The sequence below is a fragment of the Streptopelia decaocto genome (genome assembly GCF_964273445.1).
Source record: "Streptopelia decaocto genome assembly, chromosome: 7".
NCBI lineage: Eukaryota > Metazoa > Chordata > Aves > Columbiformes > Columbidae > Streptopelia > Streptopelia decaocto.
The window spans coordinates 58,438,348-58,453,824 of NC_138661.1; the positions used below are offsets into that span (position 1 = coordinate 58,438,348).

The 15,477-nt window shown below is 40.4% G+C and overlaps 1 protein-coding gene across 6 annotated transcripts in view; it reads right to left on the minus strand.

Moving 5' to 3' along the window:
• The window catches only part of GALNT18 (polypeptide N-acetylgalactosaminyltransferase 18), a 327,554-nt gene that overhangs the window by 72,524 nt on the left and 239,553 nt on the right, over positions 1-15,477 (minus strand). For 5 of the 6 annotated variants that reach the window (XM_082057797.1, XM_082057798.1, XM_082057795.1 and 2 more), the window contains 2 exons: positions 2,262-2,445; positions 1,223-1,420 (listed from right to left, as the gene is read on the minus strand). In XM_082057797.1, coding sequence (XP_081913923.1) covers positions 1,223-1,420; positions 2,262-2,445 — 382 coding nt within the window. The remainder of the gene's footprint in view (positions 1-1,222; positions 1,421-2,261; positions 2,446-15,477) is intronic. The other variant, XM_082057796.1, reaches the window with a different exon arrangement.

The following is a 15,477-nucleotide window of genomic DNA, read 5'->3' on the forward strand; positions in this document are numbered from 1 at the left end:
GCACACATACGCAGTGTATTGCACTGAGTAAAAGGTGCCAGAGAAATGGCTAAGGAACAAACCTAAACACACAATCCTCACACAGAACAGAGTTTTGAGGTAAAAATGGAAAAGTAGATTTGCTCTTTATTCTGAGTTCAAATACTTTTAATTTTAAAAGTCACTATAATTAACAGAGGAGGTTTGCCTCTCTAGGACTTAGAATACTTCAAAGCATTTTCATCATGTTAACAGAGTTCATTAACACTGAGAACCATTTCTAATGATGTGGAAATTACCACCCCTTTTTACATACGTTCATGGCAAACCTGCACATTTTCATTTCCTACTTTCTAATTGTGAGTGACCAGCACATGGGTCAGTGCGATTAAGAGTGTTTAAGCTGACAGCTCTAGAAAAAAGCCATCTGCCTGAAAAGACAGAACTACTGGATGAAGGATACCCCTTGCACTGACAGCATGGGAACTTATTGGTAATGATGACCCCTGCACAATGCCATTGCTATTGCATTTAAGGTTCTGCTTTGCAGCTGGTGAAAACAGACCTCACGCTCTCTTTCTGCAAAATAGATTATAGGTACCAATCACCTCCTTGGTATGAATGCATAGAAAGGCCTGGAACCTCAGCAGAGCTGCTGAGGGGATTCAGAGGCACCTACTCCTCTCCCAGAGAAAAGGGTATTGTTCTGTACCAGCCTAATGTGGTAAGAAAGTACAGAGCTAGATTGTACCAAAGAAAGAATCTCATACAGTCTTTGTTCACCCACTACCAGTGGACCAGCATTATCAGCCAGGATATAACACAGCTGTAAAGCTATGTGACAGTATTATAAAGAATACGATGGTCAGATCAGTTCTGTTTGTATAATGCATTTGTAAATAAATAGCTGTTTCTGGCCCATTACCACTAAATTAGCAGACAAGGCATTCGGTTATAGCGGTGCTGCTGAGAGTTCACGTCTACCATCTCACTTCGGCTGCGTGTTTTGCCTCATGATAATAACAAGGAAACCTATTTTAAAAGGTCCACTGAGAAAAAAGAGTTTTCCCGATGACTGTGTAGGGGCCAAGGACAAAAACTAAAGAGGAGAGGTCAAGGACAGTTAACTAATGTAACATTACAGGCAGTAAAACCTATTACTTAGCTAAGACCGCTCACCATCTGCCGTATCTGAAAGAGCATTGCCAGGGACACACTACTGGAAGTCGCAATTGCATCTCACCTGATGGGAGCAGTTGTGTTCTCCAGTTTCCACCATGACTTAGGAGGGTTCAGATATCGGCACCACAGCTCCCAGTCAAACCCCTGTGCTGAGAGGGGATACTCCTCTATTTCAAAATTATCATACTTAATGTTATCAAATGATGGAGAAATTACTCTTTTTCTGTTTTCTTTTATCCTAGTAAGCACTGGTTCAGCCCTAAAAAAAAGGAAAAAAACATTAAGACTACATCAGTAGGAGCAGAGCAGTGATGTAAACAGCAGCTTCTGCTGCACGTTTCAGAAAGGGCAAAGCCTGTAGCTGTTGCCCATTCAGAGCTCACTTTGCTGGGAGATGGGGTTTTGACAGAGCAGGATCTGCCTCAAAATAACACATGGCAATATTTTATCTAGGATGCCCTATTATTAACCTTGATGTTAGCTGCTGAATGGAGGAAATTAGTATCTGCATACCATAGAGCAACCCTTGCTAGCAAATAATGATAACTTCAGGCTCTCAATATTAGCAAGGACATCAAGATCAGAGATGATAATAGATCTATCCTAGGGACACAAGCTCCTGTCATTTTACCATCTTTTTTTTTTTTTTTTTACTCAAGAAGCAACAAAGATATTAAATCTAGATTGAGCAAGCTAAAATACACGGTTTTAGTTACATGCTACTTTTGCACAGAGCAGCAACCTCAGTGCCAAACTGGTACTTCTTTATTTACAGTGTAGAGAATAAAGGAAACATAACAGTTTTAATTAAAAAAATATAACTTTGCATTATCAGAAGATGTTTTTAACTTTAAGTTTTCCAATATATTTTAAACACATTGTAATTAGATGAGCAGATAACACACACTATAAAAATGGATCTAAATTTTATTACACAGAACAAATACATTTTTAATTCTTGTGTCCATGCTTGTGTCTGAATCTTCATTAAAAAGATCAGAATGCTAATTCACCCTCTATGTGCAAGACAAACACCACTCAGTAATTCATAAACAGTGATTGGAAAACGTCCCTTGCTTGGAGAAATTCGAGACACGTACCATCCCACATTGAATTCCACATGGGCATCAAAGAGAGCGACTACGGGTGCTGTGGCCACTCTCCATCCACTAACTCGGGATCGAATCAGCCCCTCTTGTTTGCTGTGCCGAACAACCTTGATGAAGCCAGGCTTACGGGCATTCACTTCATCAACATACTTCTTCAGTTTCTCCTTGAGTTCTTCTGTGGAAAGGAAAAAATTAGATGTTAACAACAACTATCAGCTCGACGAGGTGTAAAAAACCTGTTATTTCAGCAAAACAGTAGCCTACGCACGTAGAAATATCCCCTTTATTTAACCACTAACAATTCTCAAACAGTCAAGTCTAAAAGGAGGCAGACAAAAACCAAAGAACCATAAATTACATATTAATAAGAATTCCAAGTGTGACTATTTGGCCTACATGACTGACACCAGAATACTGCCACTGATTAACATGCCACAAAATAAAGCACTCAACCGTAAAGTACCATAGCTACATAGGTGTGTATTAAGTTACTGTAGCAACAAACAAGATAACTAGCTTATATTTCCAGAAAAATATGCCCAAGTATCATCAATAAACTTTCTTTACCAATATTTCAAGAAAAAATAATAAAATGAATTATTTATTCTTTTTCCATTTTTCTTTCTAAACTTTGACAACCCTTTTCTATCTCTACTAAAGAGTTCCATGACTTCTGCTCTTCTCTCAGGAGAACAAAGACCAGTAGAAAGACTGGAGGAGAATAATTCCAAATTAAAACATGATAACATTTTCATCAACAGCTATCACGTCTCTGGTTTAAAGATCATTGCATGAGAAAATCCAAAAGGTAGAGCTGAAATATGCTGTTCACTGTTGTTATTAACTGAAAACACTGTTCACTACAATTCCTTATTAGCATTGCTACGTTCTATTTATGCTATGGTACCACTCAGAATTGTCTTAGTGTTACTAAGATTCCTTTTCTTCCAAATCTCTTCACAAATCCAGAAATGCCTTTGCTGTGATGCAGAATAACGCTCCTGTGGTTAGGATGGTAAACTGGATATAATCAAATCTGCATTAAAAGCCCAATGCTACCTAGCCCTTTCTGTGAAATCTCAAGCGAGCCACTTCTCCATAATCAATTCCCCATCTGCAAAATGGGATCACCACACTTATTTCTATTTCAGTCTATTTAGACTTTAAACTCTAGAGAACAGCTGTTTTCTTTGTCTCTGTGTGTGGCTGGTACGTAAGGCCCTGGGCACTGAGCTGACGGGAGGATCCATGGGAGATGGGATGGCTCCAGAGCCCAGCACCCCAAAGGCAGCACCATGGCAGGGAGGAAAACTTCAGCCACATAGGCTGGCCCAAATTGGTTCCCAACAAAATACAGGAGGGTTTCTCTTTTAAACCTCATCAACGAGACTTTCGCTTCTATTGTTTTGCTGGCATTAGTGGTGCAGTCTGCTCTTCGCTACACGCCAGGGTGACATTTCTGCATTGAGTCCAGGTAGATGCTCAAGAGAAGCCAGCCAGACTCCAGGAGCCGGTTGCCTCAAACAGATCTGGACAACATGCACACTAAAATGGTTAATGCAACAGAAAATTAAAAGCAAGCACACTTCATTAGGCACATTATATGTTCCTTCTTGGGAAGGAGGTGGATGTGTCCTCTCTTAGGCTGACAAAGAGGAACAGAGCAGTTTCATAACGGGTCCTCTAACCTGAAGACTGTTACAACCCAGATGACCTTAGTGGACCTGCTTCTCTGAGGATATGGAAGAAAGGACAGGACAGTCGAGTGCAAAGACTTCTTAAATTCACCCCTCTTTGTAAAGACTCTCAGCCACAAGGTGTGATGCTCTTTCAGCTGGAATTGCAGGACAGTGCATGCCCCATACCCTTTGTGTAAATGAACTCTCTGCACAGAAGTGAGAGAATATCAAATAGAAGTTACAATACTTACAGTTTTTAATAAAGAATGAGAATTAAAAATAAATTATCTGATGGCCATGTCTATCACAGTACTTAAACTGCAGGTATGTTTTAGGAATTGACTCAATATATTACTAGAATTTTCCACATTGAAGTGTCAATACCTATTCTAACTGTTTATCTATGACCACATCACCTTGAATAAACAGTACGAGGCATTAACACAAAGCATAAAGCACTACTCTGCTTTGCATTAATTTTGCTGTGTTTGATCAATACACTTTTTTCCCCACTATAAAGTCAAAAGAACACATTCAGGTTTTCTATCGTTCTTGTGTAAAGCCACATGTTCTTATCGTTCATCCCCTACCACACAGAGATCTGTAGCAAGCCCAAACTAGCAAACCAACCACTAGCTAGCAGCACTTTAAATCCAAGAAAAGAAATTTATGTTACTGAAATGATGCCTATCTGAAAACAGTGCACAACAGTCCTCTATTCCCAAAATGTAACATTGTGGAGGATAAATAACCAAAACGTGAAGATCAGAGCTTTGCTCTCAGTGTAAGTGGCTGTTCACAGCTCTGCAATAACAGGAAGCTTTATTTGCCACAACAATGCAGCATCACCACTGAGTATAAAATATATAAAAGGAAAGCAGAATCTAATCAAGGTCTTGAAAATCACTACCCTTGATAAAGTCATTGTTCTCTCAATCACTTTCGTGTTTAGCAAGTGGGCTATTCTTACTCCTGTCATATACTCTTCCTAATGTGGACTGACTTTATAAGCTTGAGTAAACACAAAATCTTTTTCATAGCTAGGTGTAGTACGGAAATAGGTGGAAATGGAACAGAACCCAAATCTTGGCTTCCCACCAGCATGACTTCAGCTGCACGCTAGAGCTGTGACATTTACTGGGCAGTGCATACTTCTGATTTTCTGGTTACACTGCAGCCTTTTGCAAATGAAGAGAGAGTCTCAGGGGAACCCAGAAGGCTTTCCCACGGCCAGTCGGTATGGAGGAATCCTTCCCTGGACTTCAGGAGGTGGAAGGGAATGCTGCATTTTACCTAATCTTCAATACTGGCCCACAAGCAGTGCCTCACTCTTTAGCATGTTCACAGGAGACAAAGCAATATTTTGCAGTCAGGCATTTTCTGGCCTTTGTTATTTAAAACAGATTAGCCTTGCTTTGCAAAGGCAGCATGCTGAGCAGAGCATTATGTGCATCCTTTGTCTTACAAAACCTCTTGGGCAGAGTCTCACAGAAGAAAATGTAAGTCTACTAAAAAATGTATCATTTTCACTCAGCCAGAGGACAGAGCAGATATTAAATGAAGCTAAAAAAGTCACAGTGTTAGGAAGACCATTAAAGATACCCTAGCAGGGTACTTCAGTCAGGTTTTTTCATACATTCCACTTTTTCCTGAGTTTTACAAGAGAAATCTGAGTTCAATTGTCTTTGACAGTTTTAGAGCACCCTGCCCAACTGGATTGAACATGGGACTCTCCCCCTAGAACTGATCACACACTTTGTTATGGCACTGATGGTCTTCAGCAATACATTTTTAACCCATGCTCTGTGTTTTTTTCCACTTCAGATACATTGCCTGAATAATAAACAGTCTTTTTCATTAATTATTGTGCTTCACTGCTTTATGCCACCATAGGGAGAAGAAAGGGAATGAGCAAATGTGTCATCTTCAATACACTGTTGATTTGGCTTCTAATTATGGAAACAAACAGGCTTATGAAGATAGATGCATTTGCCTTTCAGCACAGAATCTCTCAAATAAGGGCTCAGTTGGACTAGGCTGGATGAGTATCTGCAATTGGAGAGAAAAAGCAGCCGTATATGGAATGGGAAAATGGAGCCTATCTGGCACTTGGAAATGTTGCATTCTACCACCTGCCGCTGTATGGTACAGATGTCTGGAAAGCACCGCACAACTCCCCTCGTAAATGTAAAAACTTAATTAATGTGCCATAATTATGTTTAATATTAACATAATTAAGTTCTCATAGTTGTAAGAGGTTGTTTATTTGTTTTTAACAAATACACAAAGTTTTTGTTTGTCAAGTTTCCCTATTCAGCATGACAAAGCAGTGTTAAAGAATTCATGCAACTTTGCCTTCTTAGGAAGGGGCAGAAGGAGGGCAGGATGGAGGACATGGTTTAGTGGTGGACTGGGCAGTGCTAGGTTAATGGTTGGACTCAGTTATCTTAAAGGTCTTTTCCAACCTAAATGATTCTATAAGGAGTCAGAAGACATCAGCCACCCCACAGCTACACAGATTGTATTCAAAGGGATCACTTAGTTCACAATCCCTTCAAAAGTCATCATCCTTTCAGGATATGCTCTGAGGGAATGGTGGGCTTGAGGTGCACTGGCAAAGCAGCCACTCTCCTCGCACTCTGCAGCTTACTTGGCTTGTGCGAGTGGCCAGACCTGGCTCAGAGGGGCAACCTGGACCACAGTCCTGCTTCCTCTTCGAACGCTGGTTGTGGCAGGCCATACAATACAGAAAAGATTTCTCACATATGCCCCAGGGAGTTTCTCAGAAGGAAAATCATCTACAGATCATGCTCTTCATCCAGTCACATGCAAGTGGCCTGTGTTTTGTATGTCTTTACCCTCCCTATGTGGGGAAGTTATCAGGCCAGATGCTCAGTGACGTAAGGTGCCTTAGCCCCACGGCCCTCCAGTGTCCCAAGGCAGGTGAGGATCTGCCCACAGACTTCGAATTTTAAAGTTATTGATGCAGTGGTGTCATAAATAATAAATTACTGCCTCACATTCATAGAGAACAGTCAATTAAGCCTCACTTTCAATAACTTTGATGCTTTAATGTGCTAGCATTCTGAGTGGTTAAATGAGTCTTCACATCTCTCAGAACAATTACATTTGTAAAGTCTGACACTCATGCTTTGCTGAGACAGATGCATTTTACTGACTTCTAAAAACTCTTCTTCTCGACTGTAAGTTTGCCAACAGGGCTAAATAAATAAATAAATAAATAGATAGATAGATAGATAGATAGATAGATAGATAGATAGATAAACGCTCTCTCATAACTTCATGCATTTTCTAAAGCCTAAAATTCCCTGTTGACTTTGACACAGCAGAATCCATGCTGGATGTTATTTAGACCTCCACAAGCCTTGTGCTTTTACCTTTAGGGAAAAAATTATTTCCATGTCAAAGGCCCAGGAGTCACCATGTCCCTCTTTAACCTTAGCACTTGGCACAAACATAGCTTCCTTCACTGTGAAGGGAAATAAATTATTCTTCAATATGGAATGGGGTTTAACATAACAATTGTCTACCCTGTGCCAGAAATTGTTGATTGACACATTGTATGAAAGGGGCAAAATCCTGACAATTCATTAGTTTTATGCTCTAGCTTTGTGTGTTCACTGAGCTGCCTAGAAGGCATACTCTGCTCCCCAGGTAAAGAACCATGTTGGATATTTTCTTGGACCATAAATGACACTTTTAAAGGCAAATCATTACAGCAGCTGCAGCGATACTGCAGAGCCGCTGCTTGTCTCTGACCCAAGGGACCACGGGTCAGTTTACTCTTGGCAGGATCCCAGGGATCCCGACCACCCGTGGGCAGGTCAGACTGGGATCCGCCGCCGGGCACCGAGGCACAACAGCCAGCTGGCCGAGCACCATGAGAGCTGCTGCCGCACTGGGAACAGCTCATCACCTACATCTTGATTCTGCATGGAGGACAAATAAACTGCCAAAAAGACAGAATTTGCACAAACCAATTAATTTTAAACCAAGATTTTTCCATTTTATCTGATTATTTGTGGCTCAAAGTCTCAGGAACAGGAAGAGTTGCTCTTCCACTCTTCCAAATATGACTTAATAGCCTTTAGGAAAAACAGAATGTATTAACATAGCTGACTTTCTTTCTGGCAAATAAAGAAAGCCTATTATACTAGGTTTCCTGCAAAAAAACCACCTTTCTTCCCTCTCCCTCTGCAGGCATATAACCAGAATTCATGGCAGCAGCTAGGCATGTAAGAAAAACTACTCTTTATCTAATAACATTGGATTATGTCACTTATTTCGTATGCAGCTCCATGCTCCATAATTTTTATTTTCCTTTCCCCTGGCCCCTTATCTTTCATGCTCAAGTGATCACCTCTCATCTCTGTAGCAGAAGTAGATAATTCCAAATGGAAAATATTTATAACCAGATAGGGGCATGTAATTTGTAATGCACATGTGTATATAGAATGTTTGCAACAGAGGGCAACAATGCACAAACAGATAAGGAGGGCCTGCTGTGCACAAGTATTTAATAACCTCGTGTTATCTGGTAATAGATAAACAACCCAAGGGAAATTACCAACATGATGCAAGGAATTGATTTGGACAAAATCAAAACCAAAGAAGCAGTACAGTCTTTTTCCTCCATTACTGTACCTAACTTGTATTGTTGACAGAGATGCAGAATCTAATCTCAGAAGTCCAGGCTATCCACATGTAAAGCCAGACAGCGTAACAGTCACAACCTTTGCATTCAGCAATCCTAAGTCTCAGCTGCTGTCAAACCTCCCCAAGTCTGTTAAGATAAACGAGGCCTACAACAATCCATTCCAGCTCACACCTCGGACTACAAACCAAGGATTTCTCTAGTCTAGCACATAACAACACCTTCTCCCACAATAAAGCAGAAAAAATATACATTTCCCCTCTCAGCCCCTACACACAAGCACACACCCAGTTGCCCAGGAGAAGGCAGCACCGAGGAACGGGACACACACGTAGCTTTCAGAGGGTTTGATGGGGGATCCATTCTCAGGTCCTCTCACAAGCATCATGTCTATGCATGGAAAGAGCTTAGGTGGACACTTCACTGAATCCTCTTGCTGGTTGTAGGGTCCTGGGAGTCTGACAACATGAGAACCATGTCCCAGCAAATAATTCCACTTCAAAACAGTAACGAGTCAACTAGCACACCTCCCAACACAAAACAGATTTGCCGAAGAGACCCGTGCCAGCAGCTATTCCTTGGGTGATCTAACAGATACATACACTATTTGGGTTCATTTTGTTTTTTTTCTAAATGATGCTAGTTCAAATCCCAGCCATGAAGGTGGGATACCACCCTCCAGATCATCAAGTCCTACCTAGAAATATTGCTGCATCTTAATAAATCCCAATAGTGCGGGAAGAACAATGAAAATTGTATTTTAGAAACTGTGACAGCTGAACACTATGTTATGGAGGAGGGGGATACTGGAGAAAGAAATATTACACCTGTTACTTTTTGTTAGAATTATTCTTTTGTAGTAATGTCTTTAATGTAAGGGCTGTAAATCCTTTTTATTTCCCTTTTATTGTTTATTGAGTCCTGTTCAAAGACAGTACTCGATTTCTGTCCTAAGGCACATCCTGTCACATGTATCGCCGAGCCCCCACTCTAGCGGCAGAGTGTCTTGCATCACTTCTCAAGACAGATAATTTGAGATGCCATATGAATCTTCAAGGACACACCAGAACTTGTGGCGAGGGGGAACAGAGCCTGGGTCTCCCAAACCCCAGGGCAGCACATGAACGCTGTATGATCTCCCTGAGGCTGCGGTTCTGCAGTTGGAGCCACGGCCCATACGGAGCCCAGAGAACTCTGTGCGGATGCAAGAGCTCATTCACATCACTGGGTCAGGATTAGGAGGCAGCTGATACTCAGAGCTCTTGTTAATGTCAACAGAAATGCATTCCAACAAAGGAAGTAACCACGGCCCTTCCATTCCCTTATCAAAGGGAGCGATTGACATAGTTACCTCTGTGTACACAGTAGAGCTTACTAAAGGTAAGCATTAACATCAGGAGAGGAAAAGAAAATAAATCTGCTCACAGGTGAATACTCTTTCCAGCTCTTTAATGAATTTAAGTGCCTGTGGCAAGGCAGGACTAATAAAAAAGCACAAAGTGTCTCTCCTCAGATTGCCACATTCCCAAATTAGAAAGTTCACGACTGACAATAAAAGCCAGTTGGGTGTGTGTGCTTATACCAGCAACCATGCAAACACCAGCTAAAAGTAGAACAGGGACTTTCCGTCACTGCCAATAGTCACCAACGGCCACACAAACAAACAACAAAGCCAGGGTACAGGGCTGCTATGTATCTCGTCATGGCAATACCTGTCTAAATCTTAAAAAATATCTTTAAACACAGGCTGTAATCACATAACCTTAAATGAGCCACTCAACTTACTAATTGCTGGACACTTTAATTAATCTCGGCAGGAACACTATCCCACTCCGGTTTACAGTGTATAACTGCTTCCCGTTTAGGGACCGTTACTGGATATATCATGGCCACAATAAAGTGATCACAACATGGTTAAACCTGGCCAGGAACAAGCACTGTGGCTGAAATCAGATATTTATATCACATCTGACGCAAGAACGACTTCTGATGTTTATTTGGATACAATAGTTTTAGGAAGGGGCCATAATGTGAGAAGTACACAAGCATTATGATCATGCACTAGAGGTGACACAGTGAATACAATACACTGCTAAAATAACCACTGCCAAAATCCTGAGTTCATCATTTCATTTCTTGGTGTTCCTGGATTCATTTGTAAAATGACCTTTAAATGTTAAAGAGAAGTGCCTGAGAAAGGCATTCTAGTCCCAGCTGAATGTTGCCAGTAATCTAAGTGTTTTCATTTTTTTTTTTAATATACATTATTTAATTCTAATCTATTTCTTGGATGTGTATTGAACAGAAAAATCACTATTCAAAAAAAGAAACTAAGTGCCTGAAGAGAGCCAAAGCAGTCTGTATAAATCTAGAAAAATACAATCTGAAGAGCACATTAGAAATAATCTGTATTTCTATAATCATAAGACACAGCAAGATGCTTGCTGTACTGTAAACTTGATAAATAATCATGAGTCCAAGAAACAGCCTAGCAACTCATGTTATGATAACAGATTCATAAGGAAAAGGAAACTGCCAATTAAAACACAATAGTCCAAGTGTAACTACTTTACTTCTTGAGTGGATTCAGAGAAAATCGGTCACATGAGTTGCATTAAAAATGGAATATGCAAATCTGCACTTAGAAATGCATGGAAGAGAGCTGCTTATATTCCTCTCTGGCTCAAACTTCTCTCGAACAGCAAGGAAGTTGAGAACAGGACTATTAAAGGAAGATGAAACAGAAAGAAATCACAGAATACTTCTGGTTAGATGGGACCTCTGCAATCCAAGCCCCGACTCAAAGCACGTCCAAATAAACAATATCAAATATATCATTCACTAATAAAGAGTTATTTAAAAGAATGTTAGCATTAAAATACGAGTTTGGGATGGTTTTTTTTTTTTCAATAAATGAGACATAGCTTTCCATGCCACATTGTTTTTTAGGAAAATCTTACTTTATATCAGAAATTACAATCCAGCATTATATCCATTGCACAGAATTACTTCCCTGGAAGCAAAATAGCAGTAGCAGGTACCAAGCGTGGTGATACTGTGAGAGCATCCTTGAGAGTCAGGACAGCAAGAACACTCTTTCTCCTTTTGCAATCTCACTCTACCAATCAAACTGCAGTGAAGAAAAGAAACATAACCAAAGAAACAAACAAGAAAACAAAACAAATGAAAAACCCAAAGAAACAAACCAAACCAAACCAAACAAACACACACAATAACAACAAAGCCAACACCTTCTGTGGTGCATTTTTTTTAACCTGGTCTAAGTGTAAAGTTGCCAGCTCTTCCTTTGAATGAATGACTCTTACTTTACCAGAAAACTCTTACACAATGGATACAAAGTGTTCTGTCCATATCCCACGTGAGAAAGATTGATTTCTTGTCTGCCTGTGGCTGTGTTGTGTGTGATCCACTACCACCTTCTCCCTTCAGAGTTGGCCTGCAACTTGCAGAAGAATGCAATCCACCACCACCACAGCAGTACAGCACCCAGGACACCAAGGAGAAATACAGCCTGTCTGGGCAGAAGGCTTCTTTTTGACAGATGGGATTAGTTCACAGAAATCAGTTGTTTTTAAATCAGCAGAGCTGCATTCACACAAGATATTTCTGACAATGGATAGAGAGAGGAAAAAAAGGGAAATTACACAAATATGGGCAATTTTTGTTCATTATTCTAATGGTTAATACATTGCTGGCAATGCAAACTAGAATAGACTGGATAATACCACTTGAAAGAAAAAATTTTACATGCTGAAATACTGATATCACTGAAGCCAATGAGAGCTTTTCAGGAAAAAAAATATTATATGTCCAGGCCCTGAATGCAACATCACACATGACAGCAAGTTGTAATTGCCTTTGTAAAAGCCAGCTCTCACGTGCCCTCATATTATACCACAGTCTTGAAAAAGTCTGATGAACACAATGTATAATATTACATCTCACATCCATCAGAGTCTACTAACCTGGCATAAAAAGAAGGAGCAGGATCTATCCCATCACCCATCAAGCAAGCAAAGGCTTTCAGTGTGCAGTTCCACTGCAGTCCTAGGAGCAATGTCACCTCCCAGGCCACTGCCAAGTTCATTTGGGACAACCTGGTGGGTACCTACTGTGCTGTTTAAGTCATGGGGTTTAAATCACAGCATTTGAATAACTTGGAAGTTCCAACTTCTCCTTTTTGAAACTTCCTAAAAATAACGACAAAATCCAAATAGTTCTTACTCCTGTAAACTTCCCATTCAAATCAGAAATAATTTAGTGTGAAAACCAGGCAAGCTGCAAGATTTGTTTCTACCTAAAGATAGAAATTGGTTTGTTTTGGAAGAATCCACTATGTACATTTTCAAATTTAAGCAACAAATTCTGGCTTGCTTCTTACCCAGCATATTTGATTATTCCTTAGGAATAACACAGTGCTGCGACTGTGCCATCTGTAGCTGTGGAAAACCTCTAAATCCAGCATATATGATCTCCAAGTAAAGGAAGGACTGCTTATTTTAACACTGTATCATCCACTGCTCCCTAAAAATCCCAGACTCCAAGTATTAAAAGAACACAATAGCATACAATTTGTATCTTAAATGAAATATATCAGCATGCAACAAATTCTTCCAAGCATTTCATCAGATATTATAGAAAATTTCTCTGTAGGCATCTAATCACTATCTATCCATTTGTTTGAAAGAAATGTTTGGGTTTTAATTATTATACTACAATTTTTGTTCACGCCCTGCCTTTTTGCATCAGACATACATGAGGGACAGTAGCAGCAACCCTTAAGTTTTCCAAAAAAACCCAAAAGCAAGGCATTAAAAATAACCCAGGTGGTGACTTGAAACTGGAATTCATACCTTTTCAATTCACAGCGCAGGGCCAGCATTGTCACTAGCATTCCCCTGCTGTCTGGGAAAGATTTGGTTAAGTCCTGCTTAATTGGAAGCATGTTATTTTAAAACTAAAGTATGTTAATCTGGCTATTAGTATGCCTCCCAGCAGGGTGGAAGCCTCGCTTCCATTAAAAGTGCAGTGAGGAGCACACACCAGCCTTGCCTTTGCTGCTCCCCAGAAACAACCATCAGGAGCGTCAACATTTTTTTGACATTATAAGCAGCAGAAGTGTCTTTTCGCTGTGCTGAGATATGACCCCAGCAGTCCGTCCTGGAACTACCCCGAGCGAGCAGGCGCAGGTGAGCGGGCTGCTCCAGGCTCCTGCTTTAGGCTGCAGGTGGCTGGAAACACCAGAACCTGCTCCAGACCCAGGACAGTCGGGGCTACCAGCGCAAGTTCTCATCAGCAAAATCGGAGCTGGTTGGTGCCAGGTGAGAAACACAGGAGACAAGCGTGGGAGCTGCTGGACCTGCTGCTGGGACGGAGAAGGTCACGGTCTTCTCTGCATCAGGCACGTGTCAACACCCAGCAACGCCCAGCACGGCCAATTGTGAGATGCTGAGCATCATGGTCACAGAAAATGAACTGAAATCAAAAGCACAAGCTGGGCACCGAAGTGACTCAGATCTTCGGAGAGCCCACTAAAGAAAATTTCCATAGGTGAAGACAAAGCATAAATTTAACAAATATTTTTAAATAGCTTCCTTCTTACATTTTTTCATCAAGTTTTAGGCAAACAAAGAGTTCAGGAGAATATTCTTGTATTACAGTTTCTCTTACTAATAGATATATTGCAACAGGTTTGTTCAACACTTGTGTTCTGCTAAAGATTATATTAGTTTTAGTTTGTTTCCTTTCTCATTATTTTTGGTCACTTAATTTTAGCTCTTTAGTTCAAGATTTCCTTTCTAAAGCAGCGCCGTAACACCTGTGGTAAAGCAGAGGAACTCTGGGGACCCATCAGCCACTGCCCAGTAAGTGCAACACAGGATGTGTCAGACTTACTGGTTTTGTGCAAAACTACACACACAGGCACTTGGTTCCAGGCCCTTCTCTACCACATTTTTCAGACAGCTTCATTTTCTCAATAAATGCAGCAAATATAAATGACTACATGAAGAGCGCCCAGCATAATTTTTACTGACATGATTATTTTTTATACGCATTTTAATTCTGAATCATGACAGTTATATAAAATATTGCTTGGGAGTTTTAGGGTCTTTTCCAGGAGATCTTTTACCTAGGACTGCTAGTCCTGGTACTGCCTGTACCCCACTTAGCTGTGATGTGGTATGTAGCACTGTAAGCCTACCAGACTCCACTCAGTATAAAGATTCAAAGGCTTGAAACTATCACCTCCTACCCAATTCTTCCAGTGTACTGTTTGACCTTTCATCATGAATAATTTCGCACAGATACAGGCTGATTTCCATGATTTGCAATGATTTGAAATCTGATTTGTTGCATCCCCACATTTTTTCAGAGTAGTTGCTGTCTGACTTCTCAGATTTAAACCTTTTAGAATACTTCTTGCACAGCTAACTTTCATAATAAAATTCCATGATTAAATTTTCTCCAACTACGAGCATTAAATTTCTACCTTGTCTGCATATTGGAATATGTTGTATTGAAAACCACTTGACAACCTCAGATTGGGTAATGCTCTCATTTTCCTATACAGCATTCATCTTAGTTCACCTTAGAGAGTTATTATACAGCTATATTCTTATTATCATGTCACAGGAGGAGATTGCTCCAGAAGGTAGTAAACTTAGAGTTATAATTAATATCCTAATCTTTAAAATCCTGAAGAGTATTTATTCCATAGAATTTTTCATCCTTCCAAAGCTCAAAAAGCCTCAGCCGTGGGTGTCTCACAAAGCTGAACAGTGAAAAGCTCCTTCAAGTACGTGACTCTTCCATCTCCAAAGGCCTCACATCA